The sequence below is a fragment of the Harmonia axyridis genome, chromosome 2 (assembly GCF_914767665.1).
Source record: "Harmonia axyridis chromosome 2, icHarAxyr1.1, whole genome shotgun sequence".
Classification (NCBI taxonomy): domain Eukaryota; kingdom Metazoa; phylum Arthropoda; class Insecta; order Coleoptera; family Coccinellidae; genus Harmonia; species Harmonia axyridis.
Window position 1 is genome coordinate 49,489,075 of NC_059502.1, and position 22,016 is coordinate 49,511,090.

The 22,016-nt window shown below is 34.9% G+C and overlaps 1 protein-coding gene across 3 annotated transcripts in view; it reads left to right on the forward strand.

Moving 5' to 3' along the window:
- Positions 1 to 22,016, forward strand: part of LOC123672044 (glutamate receptor ionotropic, NMDA 2B) — a 353,672-nt gene that overhangs the window by 280,196 nt on the left and 51,460 nt on the right. For all 3 annotated transcript variants that reach the window (XM_045606000.1, XM_045606001.1, XM_045606002.1), the window contains exon 6: positions 17,092 to 17,335. In XM_045606000.1, coding sequence (XP_045461956.1) covers positions 17,092 to 17,335 — 244 coding nt within the window. The remainder of the gene's footprint in view (positions 1 to 17,091; positions 17,336 to 22,016) is intronic.

Genomic DNA, 22,016 nt, shown 5'->3' on the forward strand with positions numbered 1-22,016 from the left:
CAAAGAAGCAGCCTTCATGGCCATCACTCTGAATTCCATGAGCGTCTTTGGAGATCAAGGAAGTCTGAGCACCAATCATAAGATCCAATTTGAGGAAATTAAACCCGGTCTAGGTTGGTAGCATCTCGACACCATCAAATTAGAAAGGAGTCGGAATTCGGACGGATAACTGCACACACCAAGTGAATGGATTGCAACCAAGTTCAAACCCCGATACCCTCATACCAACTCGAAAAAAGTATGGTGCGTACAAGTCAAGACAGGCCAAGTTTGGCAAATGGTTATTCTCAGAATCAAACAATCGGTCCTTCTCAGGACCGCCACCCTGAAGACGGCAGGCAAATGCTTGCCGAAACGTCGGAAACGCAATCCGACCGCACAGATTGTGGAAATTAGTCCAAACTTTGGCGTCTGTTAGAACAACTCTTTTCATTAAAAAAAAATCCTATAAATATATATCCTAACAAGCTTCGTTTTCGAGAAACAGGGTGTTGAAGTTTGAATATAAAACAGTTTTTCACTTTTAACTCTAGTAGTATTACATCCTTTTTTTTTAATTGTCGATATTGAAGTCTTGATAGTGAAATGTTTCGAATTAGGTAAGTGTCTCCTGTCAAATTTATCCTATGGCATTGATGTAGAGGTACAATGATTCTTTTTTCATTGTTAATCTGCAGAGCTGTCTTTTTTTAGAGAAAATTGTTTCATTTCAACCATTTTACCTACCATTTTTGAGATGATTGAGTACAAAGCGAATACTTTCTTCAAAAATCTACAAAAATTCGTATTTCAAATTTTCCCATAAGTGATAATTAGAAGTACAAGTATACAAGTACTGTATTCTAACGCTTTCAGATGGCATATAATTGACTATTTCAGAATGAAAATTCATCAAACACAACAAAAACATCTAAAAAATATTCACAAAAATGTCTTAATGACTGAGTGTCTTTCAGAAATGTTCAATCAAATGCTATCTGGAAGCGTTATAATACTCTCCGTCACTTTTTATAGTTTTATTTATCACTAATGGAAAAATTTGAAAAATTGATTTTTATTTGCTTTGAACTCGATTATCTCGAAATGGTACAATCTATGAAAATAATTCAAGAAGACTTTCTCAATTTTATCGAAAAAATTAAAGAAATGAATGTAATCATACAAGAGTAACACCCTCCATCTCGAAAACGAAGCTAATCCTTCAAACATATGTTTGAATCTTTTTCAATCCTTCAAACATATGTTTAAAGAATATTTTTTTCATAAAGAGAGTTGTTTTATCCAACGTCAAAGTAATTGCACCAAGATCTTGACCATACTGTATGTTAAAAAAAAATATATATATTTCACCATTTTACTGCTACCACTAGTTTCAGAGCAAATGAAAGAAATGAATCTTTAGGGTCAAACTTTTTGGAATATTACATGCTCGAAAAAAATAGTGATAAATTATTGAACCCTAATTTTGACAAACCTTTTTTTCAATTCAAAATTGCAGATATTTGTGTTGAAAAGAAGTATGTAGTTAACATTTCACGGAATTATCTTGTGAAGATTCCACTCATGAGAATTATTGTATGGCTGGAATTTCTCATCCATTTATCAAATGTTTTTCCTACCAAAATCACAATTGGAATTCTTTCCATCGCTCGAGGTATGTGTGAGAATTTCGGGATATATGAAGCGAATAGTCACAAGCCCTTCCTCATAAAGGAATTTTCGTCGATTGCTTTTTCCCTCATTCCTGGCAGTCGCCTCTTGTCGAAAACAATTGAATTCTTACAATTAGAAAATTGGTCACGTCTTTGTTCACACTTTCGCCTCCCAAAAAGAATTCAACTTTCATATTTCCAGGAAAGGACTAATGAATACTTCCTTCGTTCATGAATCATTTGAATTGGCAATTTTTCTGATGATTTATTTCTAATACGTCTATTGGAAGTAATAGCTAAATAATTATCCCTTTTCTTGATGTTTACTTGCAACGAAAAATTCAATAACGACCTCGATTTTGAAGAGGTAACTTTTTCAATGATGATGCATTTGAAATCTAACATGAAATCATAATTATATTATACGAAAATAAAACTGAACTTTGCGTGATTTCCTACTATTTTTTTTGTGAGGAGGTACAGTTAGCAGACTTTACAACCTAAAACAAAAACTCTTGTTTGAATTAATTCTTGATTGATGGATCTGATTCGTTTTCCTCTACGATTTCGTGCCAATCAAAATAAACCGAAAATATTGAAAAGTTGAATCTCAAGAAAGAAGTTATGACAGGGCAAGAGAAAAAATGGAATGATATTGTCAAAAATTAAGAAAACCCCGACGTTGGGTTAGAAATGTTTGAGCTATCAACATAAAACTTCGCAAAACCTCATCCCCATTGAATTTTTTGTAATGGAAATAATAAGTTCCAAGGTTTTTCTTTGATTTGCTAACATTGATTGACATTGTGATCAGGTTGAAATTCCGCATGGAGCTTGAATGGTATATAAAAATGAAATCCAAAATCTCCAACTCACTTGGTTTTGTGGTAACGGAGGAATTAGGTATGATTGTATTGATATTTTTATCGAATTTTTTGGGTGTTTGATTATGCGATCAACATGAAATACTGTACGGAGCTTGAAACTAAATTTATATCCTGATGCAATTTTTCATCTTAATTTCCTTTGCATTATAGAAATAAACAGTAGGTAATACGAAATTTTTCGGATGAAACGAAATCTTAGTCGGATAGAGCCCATTGATGAACTCCCACATTCGAGATACGAAACTACCCTGAAGAATTTGTAATCGAATTTGTTTTCCTCAATAACCTTTCATGCCTTGTTCGATAGTTTTTCCGATAACGTATTTGGATAGCCCGTGAAAAATACTATCATATTGGTTGATCACTCTTTAATTCTGCTCAAAGAATTAATCGCAAAATCCAGCGTCCCGCTTATATCAACCACCTCATACGTAATTTGTTTTTCTATTATGTTTATAATAAGGAATAAGATTTATAAAGAGTACAAGAATGATATTTCTTTATTGTAAATATGTGAATGTTTGGATATCACAAATAAATATCTGTTATATTTACTCAAGTATTTGTTTACTATACTATATATAAATTTGAAGTGACTCTTTGCTAGTACAGCAAAGTCACCCATAACACGCTAAAATTGCCAGTTCACGTTAAAATACTGAAACAGCGCCGAGCGCGGTTAGGATTTAAATGGGTGATCGCTTAGAAACATCGCGTGCTGTGAGCTTTAAATTTCCTATATATCTATATGGGAAGGAAATAAATTCAAAGCTTACAGCGCGCGGTGTTTCTAAGCGGTCACCCATTGGTGGAAGGTATATTTGGCGGAGATCACTGAGTGCCAAACTGACGATTCTTTCAGTCATCTCAGGATGAATCAACTCAATCCACTCAAAAAATTAGATTGGGTCGAATACGTTTCGCCAAATATTGAATTCGAAATATTCAGAATGTATCTACCAGCAATATAACCAAAATAATTCATAAGTGTCTTTTTTTTATTGATATAATAATAAAACTGTGTTTGTACGATTAAAAACAGCGTTGAATAGTGATATAATACTTCGAGCGGAAAACATCATTTTCAAAGACATTTTCACTGATGGTAGGTTACCCATCCATTTCACGTCATATCAATGTACCTGAGCCCATTGGGTTGCTATTCCGCCCTCACAACTCGCTCACGCTGTCTCTTTTCGATTATACCTTCGTAGTTTGTATCTACTTCTCTGAGGCACCCCAGTATTGACAGGGCAGTCTTTGCTCGTCCGAAAGATAACATTATGGGTTGCGTATCTATCGGAAGATCGGAACCGCTTGGGATATAAACCCAACCGTTTTACGGCAAAGTCTCCATGCTTTGAGCACCAAACTGACGACTCCATCAGTGTTGCAGGGATGCAAGATCGCAATACCCTGAGGGCGCACCTTCGTAATTGACTGAAAACCACCTTGCCAAAAACCTATTTCATTTTCCAGTTGTATATATTCACATCAAATTCAAAAGATAACCGTTTCTGAAGGACACGTAGGTACAAATGTTTTCATTAACTGATACTTTAATCATCATTGGTTCATGTTTAAGTTCAATATTACCTATTGGTAAGAAGCCTCCAAGTTCAGTTTACTTGATGTTTACATCTGCAGCGACAGCAGAAACGGTTTCTCTGAGTAATTAATGATTTCTTAAGTGAATAAATACCTTAAATACAATAGAACATATATAATAGTATAAATCGGAAAATTTTTTAACCTATGGTACTACCTGATCCATTTGATGTTACGCGAATTGTACGTATGAAGGTGAAAATTGTTCGGTAAAAGTGAGAAAGAAGACATTTATTGTTTATCTTATAACAACATACGATTATACCCAGGTGTATTGAGAAGATAATTCAATCTAAAATAAATAAAACCTACCATACACTTACGTACGCTATTGATGATGCCAAAAAACGAGGTAGAGGAAAATGTAACATTGCAAGATTTATTAAAAGAGATCAAAGACACTAAGAACGAGGTCAAAAATTGTATTTGGAATACTGAAGTAAGGCTGCTGTTAGAAATTAAGACACTGAATTTGAGGCTTTAGAGAGAGAAAACGAGAGCCTGAAGGACAGACTTGAAAAAACAGAGCAATGGGGTGGTGTGTTGGATTGTCATAAAAAAGGCCTAGATGTTATTCAGAAGTGCATCCTGAAAATTATGTATGGAAAAAAATACACTTTTTCTAGTAAAGAGATCTACAAAATATCCGAATTACTAGATGTGAGACAGATTTATGCTAGTAAAATAGCAGCAAATATTCACCAGAAAAAATACCTCTTGCACTGAAAGAACATAAATATTCGACTAGAACAGAAAGGGACAATTATGAAAGACCAAGAGCGGAAAAAAGAATAGGACAAAGATGCTGTACATACATAGCCTCAAGACTCTACACAAGAATACCAATAAATATAAGAGAAATAAGAAATTTGAAAAAGTTCAAGAAAAAAATAAAAAACTGGTTAGTTAGAAAATATAGAACATTTATACACAGTCTAATCAACTCTTCATAGGTTGAGTTGGTGGTATTTTTAAAAGATGAAATGATGAAATAAAATTCACAGGATGAGTCAAATTCCCGATTATGAAAGAAAAAAAAAATCCCGATTATGAATAAAATTCCCAATTATGACAAAAAAAATCCCCAAATGAGACCATGTAGACAAATTTGATTGTGGAATAATGGTGGAAAGAACTGTATTTTATTTTTTTTGCTGTCGTTAGAATCATATTTTTATTTAATAGCTGAAAACAGTCATTCTAGAGATAACTCACAGTTTATTTTTTGTGAGTTTAATTTGAAATTGTACTTATTGTATTGAATATTTGAATAAACTCAATTATTATTAAGTGAAAGTTTTACAAACGGACGGATGAAGAAATTGAATCCCTTGTCCGTAGACTGCAAAAATGGAAAAAAGTGAGACTGTTCAAATATAAAGTTCTTGTGTAAACGTCTGGAGGAATTATATGAAGATAGACGGTTTTTGCGTTTCAATAAATGTTTAGTGAATATACTGAAACGTGAATCGATATTTCCCATTATTCTACAGCATGGAAATTCGCCTCTTATCTCTAGGCACACTTCAAAATCTATTATCTTGAATATTTTTTCGGAGCTATAGTTTAAAAAATTCACGAATTTAATCTAGTTTATAAATAAAGTGTCGATTCTAGCCCATCGCACACACACACATACGCACAAAAGCAGAAGCCTATGCCTGAACAGTCCCGAAATTTACTACATATTGGATATCAGTGCGAGCAAGGCAATGAAAGCAACGGTATAGGAAACCCCATTGATGTCACCGGTGGAAAGAGAATTGGCTAGTTGATCGTATTGCGGTTGAAGCGTTTTTCTTGTGGGTTGTAACGTCATATGTTCTAGGAACATTCCTTTTTAAATAAGAAAAGGAAACATTTCTCAAAAAATTAACAATGAATAGTTCCAGCACTGTAATGTTCATTTGGATTTCGGGACTAGAGACTCCAGTGGTGGAAACTACTAATTTATTATCAATTGATAACGTTAAAAATCAGTTCTTCTCCCTTTCATTCACCACAGTGGCTTTTCACTTGTCAATTTTATCAATTTGAATTGATTGTTGCTCTTTACTCTGTACTATATGTATTATTTCATATAGTTAGATCAGAGTCAGTGTTTTTGACATAAAATAGTTTTTAACATAAGTTTTTTTTGAAGTAGTTTGTCAATTCAATTGTGAAGAATATTTGTCGAATAAAAGTTAAAATTGAACACAACTGAAGACATTATTTGATAAAAAGACGAAGTAACATTGGTCCTTCGAGCAGATACAAGAAAAACTGCAGGTACCCATGGTAGACTAAACCCCAGTTATGAGTGGCCTGGCTTTTGGATTGTTAAGACTACATTCAGTCAGTGTCATGTCGAACAAATCAGAAATTGTTCAGAGCCAAAAGGTAGATGAAATTCGGACGAATAATATAATGAACAAACAAGAGGAAGTGAACAAGGTGAACTCAAGCCAGAAAGACAAGCAGAGTCGATGCCTAGAACCCAAAGACGTCGGTAATGATTTACCAAAAACTTCATCTGTTCTTTCTATGAAATCCAATCTTTCAAAAGCAGATAGTGTTTCCCTTCGTGAAAAAAGATATGCCGTTGAAGTCGAGAAGATCAGACAAGCGATCGAAATGAAGAAGCTAGAAAATAGGCTAAAAATCTTAGAACTAGAAAATGAAGTTCGAGAGACTGAAATTGAAGAACTTCAAGGAGACCGATCTCAGTTATCAGTACAGAATATTGAATGCCAGTTGCCAGAGGATGAAAACCATTCTTTAGAGAAGACAAGAAAATGGATGAATGATTTGCATTCGCCCTCCAAAAATGAAATCCAGCCAAAAGAAGGAAATGAAGAAATATCTGAAATCAGACAATTATGCAATACCATCAGTGAAGCCATAAAGTCTGTTGCTAGTGCTCCAAAGCAAAATAGATCTGCATCAAGGCAAGCTGTGGACAAAGATTTCTGTATTTTTGACGGCAATTCCGCAGAATGGCCAACATTCATTTCACACTTCATGCGTATTTCCAAATTATGCGAATATTCTTCAGAGGAAATGATGATAAAACTGCAAAAATGTTTAAGAGGTGAAGCCAAGCTTGCAGTATCAGGAATGATGACCTCCCCAGATAACATTGATTTAGTTTTGAGGACACTCGAAATGAGATTTGGTAGACCTGACCAAATCATCGAGGGGCTCATCACGAAGGTGAGAAATCTTTCACCAATTAGAGAGAACAACATGGACACTTTGATTCACCTCTCCAATCATGTTTGCTGTCACGTGGCTACTATCAAATCATTGGATCATTTTGAACACCTCCAAAATCCGCGAATACTACGAGAATTGGTTCAGAAACTACCTCATTCGTTGAAACTCCAATGGGGAGAAGAAATTATGCGAAAAAGGGAAACGACAAATCAGAACGACTTTTCCATCTGGATTGATGAAAAGGCAACTGCAGCGTGTTTTCTCAATAGTTTCAAGAGTTTCAAGATAGAAACAAAACCAAAACTTCAGTTCTCTTCAAAACAGGAAGAAACTACTTTGATTTCGACAGATATAAAAAATCATGACGAGAAATGTAAATATTGTGCAGTAGAAGGACACAAAATAGAGAATTGTTCGAAAATGTCCTCTGACGACGTTGATACAAGATGGGCGGTTATTACAAAACAGAAACTGTGTTTTTCATGTCTCCGACGTAATCACCAGACCATGAAATGCAGAGCAAGACGACAGTGTAACAACAATAGTTGTAAGCGTTCCCATCATCAGCTGCTTCATAAAGATACCCAAAGATCAATCGAAGATACTGATACCCATTCAACCCAGACAGAATTTAAAAACAATGAGAACGTGCTTGCAGTTGGACATGGAGAAGGCAATGTTTTGTTGAGGATGGTGAAAGTGAAGTTGTATGGAAACAACACTGTTTTGGAGACCGTAGCTTTATGTGACGAAGCTTCTTCTGTGACTCTCGTAGACAAGTCGATAGCTAACATATTGGGACTGAATGGCACACCTCAACCGCTTTGCATCCAATGGACACTAACAATTTAGCCTCTCGCCATGAAGATTCAAGTTGTTTAAATATTGAGATATCGGGAGTATTCGACGGAGCTAAGATTTTCAGTATGAAAAATGTCAGAACAGTACAAAATTTAGCTCTCCCCATTCAAGAGATTCGAAAATCCGATTGGGAAAGGTATTCTTATTTGTCAGGAATTCCCTTCCACGAAATAAGAGAACGCCCTATGATTTTATTGGGTCAAGACAATGTACGCCTCACTGTAGCCAGAAAAGTCATTCAAAGCACCGAAAATCTTCCCATTGCGACAAAAACCAATCTGGGTTGGATACTTCACGGAGGAAACTGTATCAGACCAGAAAAACAGGCATATTCCTTCCACATCTGCAGTTCTGGAATGTCCGACGATTCACTCCATGAAATGGTGAAACAATCTTTTACCACAGATGCCTTCGGAGTAGTTCCAATGAAAACTAACGTGAATAAAGCAGAAAAGAGGGCTATGGAGATAATGAGAAATACGATCAGACCTGTAGGAAACAAATTCGAGATAGGGCTGCTGTGGAAGGAAGACAACATCCATCTCCCAGAGAGCAAAACAATTGCCATTCAGCGACTGAGATGCGTGGAGAAACAAATACAGAAGGATAGGGACTTTGGGAAGCGATACTCTGAGAAAATAACAAGCTACGTCGAGAAAGGATATGCAAGGAAGTTGACTCCTGCAGAATACAATGAAGAAGGTCCTCGATGCTGGTATTTGCCGCATTTCGGAGTAATTAACCCCAATAAGCCAAAGAAACTTCGTTTAGTCTTTGATGCCGCCTCAAAATCGAACGGAACCAGTCTGAATGATAATTTACTATCTGGCCCAGACTTGCTACAATCATTGGTGGAGGAATTGATTAAATTTCCACAAAGGGAAATTGGATTCTGCAGTGATGTCAGAGAAATGTTCCATCAAGTTATGGTAAGAAAGGAAGTATTTTTATGGTCAGACTCTACTACGGTACTTTGTTGGATCAAAGGTGATGGAAGCAAATTGGGACAGTTCGAAAGTCACCGCATCGGAGAGATCCAAGAATTAACAAACATCAACAACTGGAATTGGATTCCCTCAAAGTTGAATTCGGCCGATATTGCCACCAGAACCTACAACAAAGACGACGGCAATAAAACGACCTACGCAAGATGGTTTAAAGGTCCTGATTTCTTGTATGAATTGGACACAACCTTATGGCCCAAGAAGAATATTGTGAGTTTGGAAGATCTTCCATATGAAGAAATTGAAATAACAGCAGTTACTACAGAAGAAGAATCATATCTGCCTGACATCAACCGATTTCCAAAATGGACTCGGTTGATACGCGTTACTGCTTGGATGTTGAGATTCGTAGATATTCTTCTGGACAGACTGAGAAGAAGCAACAGAGTTTTTCTTGCGCAGTTGGAAGTTTCCGAGATTCAAAAATCTGAAACCCTTTGGATCAAACGGTGCCAGCAGGAGAGTTTTGGGGAAGACATAGGATGTATAGCCAAAGGAAAACCATTGTCAAGTAAAAGTCGTCTGAAAAACCTCTCACCAATCCTTGACGAAAGAGGAATATTGCTCCTGAGTGGACGGACGAATCTAGCTCCTGAGATGTCACAGGAATGGACTATTTTGGACCGTTATTGGTTTCCATAGGACGACGAAGAGAGAAGAGATGGGGAGTGATTTTTACCTGCCTCACTATAAGAGCTGTCCACCTCGAGGTAGCGCATTCACTCACCACAGATTCAGCTATTTTAGCTATTCGGAGAATGATAGCTCGAAGAGGACAGCCGAAAGAGATATATTCCGACAATGGAACGAATTTTCGGGGTGCAGCAGAAGAGCTGAAGAGAGCACTCGGAGATATTGACCAGGCAAGAATCACTGACACCCTCACACAGGAAGGTATCGACTGGAAATTTTTGGCACCAGCGTCACAACACATGGGTGGTGTCTGGGAACGCATGGTGCAGTCCGTGAAAAAAGCATTCTACACCATTTTGAATGGACAAGTTCTTAAAGATGAACTTATGCTGACAATATTTGCCGAGTGTGAAAATATCATAAATACGAGACCATTAACAACAGACCCAAATGATTTAGAATCCCTGACCCCAAATCATTTTTTACTAGGATCATCTAGATAATTATATCACTGATTTTTCAAAAATGAAAGACTTCAGGAAAGAGTGGGTCAAATCACAGAAAACAGTCGATTGTTTTTGGAAACGGTTGACCAAAGAATACCTACTAGTTTAACTAAAAGAACAAAATGGAATAATGACGGAAAGCAGCTGAATATCAATGACATAGTCATCATTGTTGAAGAAAATTGTCCAAGAAGACAGTGGAAGTTAGGAAGAGTAGAGACACTTTATCCAGGCCCTGATGGACGAGTTCGAGTAGTGAGTGTCAGAACTAGTAACGGAGTATTCAAGCGCCCGGCTGCAAAGTTGTGCAGAATTGAGATGGAAGATGGCTAGAGTGAGAGAAGCTGAAACTTCTTCACGGAGGGGAGAAAATGTTGCTCTTCACTCTGTACTATATGTTTTATTTCATATAGTTAGATCAGAGTCAGTGTTTTTGACATAAGTTTTTTTTGAAGTAGTTTGTCGATTCAATTGTGAAGAATATTTGTCGAATAAAAGTTAAAATTGAACACAACTACAGACACTAACTTTTTAACGATTTGTAACGCTGAAAATCCGCACACATAAATTGCTTTCAATCGTCATAGTTAATAATCATCATCAATTGTAAATTTTTGGAAACCTTGCTGAACATATCGTCAAATAATCATTTTTCATTCATATATCGTAACCACAATTGATAGATTTGCCAGTTTTTCGTCAAGTATTTTAAATAAATAAATCCATATAGGTAGATTTTTCTGTATTGGAGGTACGAATGAAGAAAAGTGATTACTTGAATGCTATCAAGCAAAAACTGTTATAAATATAGATCCGCCCCTTTGTTTTCGAGATACTGAAGGTAAATTTTTTCCAAGCTTTTTCTCATAACGTCTACTCATATTTCTCGAGTTTGGTTCAATGTTTAGATATTTCCGAGATAAATGGAGCGTTCCATACTTGAAACTTACTTTGTATTGTAACGTTACAATTGCCCATGAGACTCTAAGGACTAATTTCTAGGGGTGGTTTGGCTTATTTGGCAACAAAACTCCTACCCAGGTTTTTACAAATTTAATAAAATCAAAATATACAATGATCGATCCTTTTCACTCCAAACAAATAATAAAATAGAAACTTAACTTAAAACGATTTTAAAAGAGTTTCTCTGCTACTAGGATGGAACCTCTTCTGTAATTTATCTTCAGCCTTCTGAACACCAGTTCTTATCAGGAAGCTATAGTACTCCAATCCTCATTCAACGAAGTTGGTGTGATAATGCCAGGTATTTCGCAGGAATTCTTTCAGATTCAGAGAGTAAAGTGGTCTAACATACGTACTATTCCAAATTCTGTATCTCAAGGAAGTAGTTCTTGATATCTAACAATCCCAAGAAAGGTTTTCTTTGTTCTAATCCCACGGGAGGTTTCTTCGTTCTAATCCCACGGGAGGTTTTCTTCGTTCTAATCCCACGGGAGGTTTTCTTCGTTCTAATCCCACGGGAGGTTTTCTTCGTTCTAATCCCACGGGAGGTGCTTTGAGAAAATGAACAAAAATGATATCAGAATATGTTAACTGAATTTACAACTCCTTCTCGGATTTCTAACCAAGAAATTACAAAGAAATCATTACATTTATCATCAAATAAACCTGAGAAGGAGTTTTGCTGACATTATTTGACACAAAAGGAATTCTACCAAACCTGAAATACGTTTCGACAAGATGGATGACTCTAAAAAAAACTACTGTTTCAAATTAAATTGATTCATTCTGGTGAGATTATTACTTGTTGAATACTAATATTCATGTTAACACTTACCGAGAATCCCGACACAATTCTCGCCGATAAATAAGATTCCGAGTCTCAAATTAAATTAATAATGACTGAAATCTGAGGTACTTATTCTTGCTGGAGTCTCAATCATCATTGAAAATCTTTCAGAAAATTCTCTCCAGAAACGCGCATCTGCGTTCCGACCGAAAGTACACGATATGAAACGATTAATTGACAAATTACCGCGTCTTCAAAAATTCCAGTAGCGTAACATGGAATGAAGCGTGCAAAATCGTTGCACACGCCTCTCACCAGGAAAAAGAAAAAAAAAATTTTTTTTTTTCTTTATGTATGAATATCTCAAAAACAAAAATACTCGATGGCATCAGATCAAGCACAGCACGTCAAAAGAAAACATACTCCGACTTGTCAACTGGAGCAAATGATAAAAGTTATAATTAGTGTGATATATTACAAGGGAGAATTCCGCAAACGTACCATGTCTTACCCAAAACCTATCGAATGTAACTAATTTGAAATATGAAATGCCAAATATTATGACCAATTGCTGAAGGCAAGTTGAAAAAAAAATATATATCGAACAAATAGTCAACCAAATTTAGAAACGACCTGAGCACTAAGGAAAAAGGAAATGAGGGAAAAAGTGAAACAGACTTCAGTTGCCTAAGGCTTCTCTCTAAAAAACGAAAGAGAGATGAGTGTAAAGGAGCTCAATGAGAACTTCTTTACACCCTAAATATTTAAATTACTCAGAGTTGAGTGAAAAGGTGAAACAGAAGTCGGTTGCTGAAGGCCTCCCTCTAAAAAACGAAAGAGGGATACTTCACACTGATGTGAAATACCATCATCCTACCGATTCTGGAAAGTCATGCCCAAACGACCTATCGTCAAAAATCTCAATATAAATTTCAGCCACTGCTACTAAAAAGTAAACAGTGCTGCGGTTATAAAAATGAAAACTAAAAAAACCGTCTCAACTAAACAAAAGTGAATGAATTTAAAAGGTGCCGTCGCACAACAAGAAAAATCTTCCTGGCACCCGAGACGAAGGTGAACCAGAAAGGGGGGGCATGGAAGATTTTTAGTTTGAGTCCAAAATTTTCAAAGATGACTACATCATTCTATGTTTCTTGCATAGAACGATGTCAAATCCGATAATGAAACTAAATTGAGGTAAATCCAAAATTAGTAAATATAACGTCAAATCCGGTAATGAAAAGGTAAGGTAAAATCGATATTTATCGACCACGAAAAAATGCGATAACATTCGACAAAGTAGGTAAAAGATAATTAACGCCGTCTGTGAAAAATCAGCCATAAATGGCTCAAAATAGTCAAATAATGTGTACAAAGATGTTCTGTACTGACGTGTATATGAATCAACTGAGCTCAAGGATTCACTTCCCTACCTCCCTCTCCATTGAAGTGATATAACTGAAAGTTCACAGCAACGTTAAGTTGGGCGCCAGCAAGTATATAACTTGCAACGATAATGATAAGATAAATGAAAATTGAAGGAAAAATAGGGAAACGGGATATTGCAACAGTACACAGAAAATAAGAAAAAAACTGAATCGTTACAGACCCAAAATAATAAAATTCTCTAAAGTATACTCTCAGTTACGCCAAAATTAATTTGCTCTGCATATCTGAAAGACACTTCAGTCAGATTAACAACAACTTTAAAGGTAAATACAAGTAGTATCCATACTACAACGATAAGATAAATAGTAGCCACCATAAACTAATAGTGGTACAACGATAAGCGATAATAGTAGCTATGCTACAAAGATACGATAATAGTAGCCACGCTACAAAGATACGATAATAGTAGCCACGCTACAAAGATACGATAATAGTAGCCATGCTACAAAGATACGATAATAGTAGCCATGCTACAACGATAAACGATAATAATTGTCAAAAAATAAATGAAATAAATAAATAATAAATCTAAAAAGAAAAACATATAATCTGTGCATCTGGAGCAAATTTAGGAAGTAAAGTTTAAAGGCAAAAAGGAATTATTCATCATCGTCATCAGTTTTGTCAAAATCGGTAGAAACATAACCACGGGTCAGATCTAGTTTTATGTATTTGACATGGGAATTGCCAAGGTCAGTCCCGTTCAAGAAATCTGGATTATTCACTTTATCAGACAAAATAAACAAGAAAAACAATTATTTGTAAATATATAGCTACGAAAAAATATATCACGACACGTGTGGTCAATCTGATACCAACGAAAAATATCAAAGACGAGACAAAAGAAAGAGAAAAAGTTAAACAAAGATAAATTTTCACTTTAGAACTGAAAAGGTCGAAATGATAGGAGCAGTTGCCAAAATTTTCGGGCCTCACGTTGTTGCGCCAAAATGTGTAACGTTACAATTGCCCATGAGACTCTAAGGACTAATTTCTAGGGGTGGTTTGGCTTATTTGGCAACAAAACTCCTACCCAGGTTTTTACAAATTTAATAAAATCAAAATATACAATGATCGATCCTTTTCACTCCAAACAAATAATAAAATAGAAACTTAACTTAAAACGATTTTAAAAGAGTTTCTCTGCTACTAGGATGGAACCTCTTCTGTAATTTATCTTCAGCCTTCTGAACACCAGTTCTTATCAGGAAGCTATAGTACTCCAATCCTCATTCAACGAAGTTGGTGTGATAATGCCAGGTATTTCGCAGGAATTCTTTCAGATTCAGAGAGTAAAGTGGTCTAACATACGTACTATTCCAAATTCTGTATCTCAAGGAAGTAGTTCTTGATATCTAACAATCCCAAGAAAGGTTTTCTTTGTTCTAATCCCACGGGAGGTTTCTTCGTTCTAATCCCACGGGAGGTTTTCTTCGTTCTAATCCCACGGGAGGTTTTCTTCGTTCTAATCCCACGGGAGGTGCTTTGAGAAAATGAACAAAAATGATATCAGAATATGTTAACTGAATTTACAACTCCTTCTCGGATTTCTAACCAAGAAATTACAAAGAAATCATTACATTTATTATCAAATAAACCTGAGAAGGAGTTTTGCTGACATTATTTGACACAAAAGGAATTCTACCAAACCTGAAATACGTTTCGACAAGATGGATGACTCTAAAAAAAACTACTGTTTCAAATTAAATTGATTCATTCTGGTGAGATTATTACTTGTTGAATACTAATATTCATGTTAACACTTACCGAGAATCCCGACACAATTCTCGCCGATAAATAAGATTCCGAGTCTCAAATTAAATTAATAATGACTGAAATCTGAGGTACTTATTCTTGCTGGAGTCTCAATCATCATTGAAAATCTTTCAGAAAATTCTCTTCAGAAACGCGCATCTGCGTTCCGACCGAAAGTACACGATATGAAACGATTAATTGACAAATTACCGCGTCTTCAAAAATTCCAGTAGCGTAACATGGAATGAAGCGTGCAAAATCGTTGCAGTATATAAACTTCGCTTATAATATTCTGAAATTATGTGGTTGAATATAAGTAATAAGGTGAAACAGTTTTCTTTTGCGATAATAAAGATTTTTAAAGATTGAAAAGTTTTTTCATGAAATGGAGAAAAGAAAATATTTGATTGTGTTGGATAGAATTCAGATTTATAATTCAGATTCAAATGTTCAGTTGAATTTTATTCGAAAAAAAAAGAGTAAAAAAAATTGAAAATCTCAATGAACTGCATTTTTTATAAATTTTGAAATATTTCCTATCACAAATTGAAAAAAAAATGTACCCACAATCAACGATAAGAGTATTATTGATCTAACCTTTGAATTGAAGTGGATCAAGCTCCACAACATTCAAAGCTGGACTTGAACTAATCCAGCTTGGCCAGATGTGGAACAAAACCGTCATAAACCATAGGCACACGCTTTTTAAGCCCTAGAGTTGAAAAAAATAGCTGCCATTTTGACGTAGAGGGTCTCATGATCATATTATGTCTATTAATTCTCTATGATTTCCCAAACTAGAAATACCATCAGAAAATATGTTATCTCAACTAGTCTTTTTCGAATTCCACCAAAAACATTTTCTTCAGTGGTATGAAGGTCCTTAATAATGATAATAAGAATAATATTTCTTTATTTCAAGTAAATTCAAAGTTCAAATTTAAATTCAATTTAAATGAAATGCCGTCAAAATTTCGAACTCTATCCAGCTCCATCGAAATATTCCCTTAAGCTATATGGTTCTTAATTAATAAGCAGATGTTTTACTCTATTTCGGAATGTTTTATAATGTGTTTTACATTATATTCTAATTGGAAATTCATTAAAAGTCTTGATAGCAATATAAGAAGGACATTTCTCAGTTAATGTAAGTCAATGAGTTGGAAAATTTCTATCTAGGTTTCTGGTGTTATAACTACTGGGATTTTCAACTGAGAATTTATGCTTATTCTTATATAGAAACATTAGGCATTCAAGCAAGTATAAATCACATAACGTAAACATATTCTCAATTTTAAATTTCCCCCTACATGATTCTCTATAACCCATTTTATAAATAATACATATCAATCTTTTCTGAATTAGGAAAATCTTTTCTAAATTTTCATTTTTTCCCTGAAAAATAGGATGTGAAATCCTTTTCTCCAGAACTCGGCTTATCGTTACCGACGGAATGGGGACTATTTCAGCCAAAAAAAGCAACAACCAAATTGAAACATTCTGGTTGCCAAGACGATCCGCTAAATACCAGGGTTTATTTGGAAATATTGTAAGGCAATAATTTCACTGGCTCCAAAGAAATTTCGTAAACTTAAGACAATCCTTGTATATTCGAAATATTTTAGCTTCTTCCAAGTGAACTAGACAAGTTCACATCCTACCAATAAACAAAATTAAAATGAAAAACATCAAATTTTAACAAACGTTTCTTTGTCATGAACAGATTGAATTTTGAATAAGTATTCACAACGAATATCACCGATCTTAAAAAAATTTCGTCGTTTTCAGGGTCGACAGCACGCTGGCCCACCGCAACGGAAGTTTCTATCAATGCTGTTCAGGATTCTGCATAGACCTTCTACAAATGTTTTCCGTTGAATTGGGATTCACCTACGAACTTGTTCGCGTGGAAGACGGGAGATGGGGAACGAACGTCAATGGAAAATGGAATGGATTGATTGCTGATTTGGTGAATCGAAAAACAGATATGGTAATGACGTCTCTCATGATCAATGCTGAACGTGAAGCAGTGGTGAGTTGTCGAATTACATATTCAGTATTCCTGTAGCTAGTGGCTCGTTTATGTTTATTTGAATGTAGGTAATTAAACATACATCTATCTATCTGTAGAGTATACACAATTAACAATATTTCCATTTATGGAGTTACTGGAGTTAGGTCGGGTGAAAATTAGAGGTTCACTTATAGCCAGCTTTAAATGGATGTGAATTAATGAATAATCATTATTTCGCATTATTATATTATTATATAGGAACAGTCGATGGTACTCTAGACTTTTACGGAGAATGGAAGGAACGATTTTATTGAAAATTTGGTTTTTTGGGTAGAAACCACTGCTCTATCGATATAAATTCTGATCTATTTTCAGCGCTGCAGTATTAAGGCTCATATAAACTTCAGGTACTGACAACTTCGATATTTCAAATAGCACTATACTTTATTATTATTAATTAATATTAAAAGCAAGTTTTCATCCCAATGACAATGCTACATTTGATCTACTCAGATATCCGTGAAATGTCGTAAACATGTGAATTATGATAATTTGATAATCGGCATTGGTCAAATTATTTATTAATTTATTTATTTATTTATTTAAATGTATTACATCCAACAGGCACATGCCCAATCACAGGTGTAAGTAACATAAAAAAATTAACCAAATAATGTTAACTAACGGAATCGCCGTCGGCAGAAAAAAAAAATCAAAAAATCAATATCAATTTTCTATCAGATAATACAATTTTCTTTAGAACTCATTTAAGGACAGAAAAAAAAACATCAACTGAAGGGACATCGTTCAGGCCTCTACACATCGACAAAACAGGACTGTGAAAATGGTGCTGTGAACTTGGGACACTAATCCTAAACATTAAATTAGATCTCGATGCAAGTCTAGGCACGTTGAAATCCAGAAGAGAAAGTAACGATGCTGAGTCAATATGATTATTGATCAATTTATATGCAAAAGTAGCATCAGCAATTTCTCTTCTTTTCCTCAAACTAGTAAAATTAAACTCCATGAACAAAGACTGATGGTCGGGATGAATGGGATAAATATTATGCTTCTTAAAATACAAAAATTTCAAAAACTTTCTCTGAATAGATTCCAACGCTGAAATGTATTTATTGTGATATGGATTTCACACCACACTGCAGTATTCAAGCTTGCCACGCACTAAGCAGAAATACACTGATTGGATAGCTCTAAGATTTGAAAATTCCCTGCAGTTGCGTAATAGAAAACCCAAAGACTTATTGGCACCGCAAATGATATTTTCGATATGAGCACTGAATGACAGCTTGCGGTCGAACAAGACGCCCAAGTCTCGTGTTCCAACAACCCTTTCCAAAGTTTTACCCTCTATTGTATAGTTGAACTCAACAGGTGAGAGTTTTCTGGAGTAACTCATTACTTTACGCTTCTTTATATTTAAGGGTAATTTGTTAGATGAACACCATTCAGACAAGCGCCGGATATCGTCAAGAACTTATCATAATTTAAGAGTTTTATGTCATTTGAAAGGTGACAGAGATGTCATTTTCTTTAACATTTCGATCCTTCGTCCAGATTGAATTAAATATATAAATATGAAGAATTGAAGGCAAATCATTTAAATGTAGTTTTACTCAAATTTCATAAGGGGCATTTGTATCATCGAAAACACGCTGAAAATCAAGTAATTCATCTTATTACATAATCGTGCGGAATAGTGAAAATTCAGTTTTCCTACAACTGCTATGAAAAGTAGTGTATTCTTCATACCTCACTGAATTTCAAAAATACCTTTTGCTTATACTGTGGGAAACATTATTTCTCATGGAACTTTGCCCACACCTCGCTTGGTAGACCAATGAAATGGGGCTTTTGAGGAGTCGTTTCTATGGAAACTTCTTTCGTTTCCATATATATTTTTTTAGATCGTGAACTGAGATCTCTTTGTATTGAATTAGTTCGATTTGAGCACTTGAATTTCTACTTTTTATACATAAATATAACAAATAATATGGATTCTGAGAGCAGTGACTATTCGGATAATACTCGGCCAGAAATATTGAAAAAAGCTGCAAAAATAGCGTTGAATTTATTGCCGAAAATTCCAAGAAAAAAGTTTGAATTGGCATACGAAAAATTTATGGAATGGAGAAGAAAAACTATTTTTGAGTAAATGTCTAGTTTTTTGATTTGTTCCACCTCGCTGACTTTGAAGGCTAATTCTAGCAAAAGTAGACTGTAAAGTACCATTTTCTATTAATGATTTTAAAAGCTGACTGTTGAGCGCAGTTTTTAAGCACTCAGAAACCGTGAATTAGCCTTTTTACATTTTTAATTTTGATCCGAAAATTAAAATCACAATACAATTCTTATTCACTTGAGACCAACATTTCCATAATTTTCATCAAAGTTACGAAGCTGTTTATTTACATTTAGTTACAAAAAAAATTTCACAGAAAAGTCTTGTTCTTTTTTCTCTTTTTTAAGATGGTCAAGTCGAAAATTCTCAAAGTTCATAAAAAAATTCATAACTCGAAAACCGTGAAATATCGCATAACACACGTGGGGGTGATTCGAATAGCCCATGACACGAGTGACCTGTTTCTTTTCTTTTTGACGTCAATCTCTACTTGTGGCCTGTATGTGGTCGACACAAGTGCCACTTTTGGGTCTTGTACATTCGTTGATGACTGATAGTAATCCAAAGTTATGCAGCGTATTTGTATATTCCTCAGCAGATTCATTGTTTGATAAAATATTTATGTTCATATAAACCACATTAATATGATCTCCACTGGCGGACTTTTCTAACTAATCATATAAAACCTTATTTCTCAGCTTGATTGACATTTGGGGAGTGCGATATATTGATGTTACCTACTCTTTTTCCCGTTCTCTTTAATTATTGAAATATCCATAGCCTTAATTTCTCCTATTTCAACAATTTCGTACAAGAACTGTAATGTGTTTTTCACGTACACTACTACTCCAATATTAAAACAAAGGTCGGACGATGTTGGCACCGTTTGGCTCAAGATAGGGAAAATTGGAAAATTCAGGGGGAGGCCTATGTCCAGGAGTGGATGCAGACAGGCTATTGAAGAAGACTACGCCATCATTATTATTGTAGTCTCCTCGATTAAAATACAATTATATCCGGTCAAATCAAATACATTTAATTCATCTACATGAAATGTTTTCGTCAATACTATTATATCATAATCAAGTTGAATTTTCCATCCAAATTATGATTTTCAGTATTCTCAATTTTTTCCAAACGAACGGTTCAATATGTTACACATTCATAATCCTGATAAAACGATTCATAGTGACAATTTCTAAAGGTAGACATACAAGAAAGGTTTCTTTAATTACTTACAGTTTAAAATGGTTTTTTCGAGATCTTTCTGAACTCACTTGACACAAACATTCAGTTGTTCATGCAGACTGTTTTGAATTATATACTCCTTGTTCTTGGTCGAATCGTATCGTGGTCGTAACTTCGTCGCAAACTTCGTTGCTCTCTTCTTGAATATTTTAGTTTTCATCTTCATTTGCGGAGTTCCGTCTATTGTTTGATGAGATTGTTTTTTGTGTGCACATGGAACTTTCACCGAATTGTTCAAAGGTATCTCCGTCCTCGCAAATTGATTCTCCTGTCCTTCCTTCTCGATTTCAGACGTCAATTTTTTCTGGATAATTGTTATCTGCGTAGCGGTGCACTATAAGTCTTTTGTTTTGACTGATCCTTCAGAAGTTCGAAATGCTCAAATGGGTTCCCTTCAGCAAATTTTTATTCTCGAAAATTTCTCTCTTTTTCTGGTAAGATATAAGTTCCACCAATAGGTCCTTTTTATTTCTTTCCTAGTTTATATGTAACAGTCGTTTATTTCAGATTCATCGAGTAGTAGTACTATGAATTTCCTCACGAATGAATTTTGGAGTGACTTCGCTGCAATATCCATCAACACCAAATAAGACGAGGTTACTCTTCTTATTGGCACGTTCAAGTTTCAAGTTTTTTTAGTTTTTTAGGGATTCGTTTTATAAATCTAAATATTTCACCCTCTTTTTCAAGGACTTGAATTCCAGCAACAACCTGGTCTCCATTGCTGTAATTGAGTTTTTTACATCCTTCTTAGAGTTAACAACTTTGTCGTATAATTGTTTCAAAAGTAACCTCTTATTTCTCGCTTATTTGGTTTGTCATCCTCAGGACGGGTATGGTCGTGTGTGTTGTCCTTAATGGACACTATGATTTTCTAAGTTTGAGGAGTATTTTCCAGTTTGTACTATTTTTAATTTTCTAGACTTTTTGGAAATATAAGACACGTTCTCCAAAAGAAGTTCGCCTTGCGGCTGAGACTCGGGCTGAGATAGATGTTTTTTTTTTCAGTTTGAAACTTAATTCACAAGCAGAGCACATTTCACAGCAGCACAAACTGATACAATTCAACATGATAATTTGATAATAATAATTTTAAATGAATTATTTAACTTAAACAATCAGTAGGTAAGGTAATACAACTCAACGTAATTTTATAATATGTTTTATTTGAATTGCAAATGCATGATAAGAGTTTATTCATTCAAGCACAAAGTCAAGCATTCTGGAGCAATGTGAGCACCAAAGATGAGTTGATTAGTCGAGCGTTATTACCTAGTCTCTGACAATACTTGATTCCTTCAACTGATG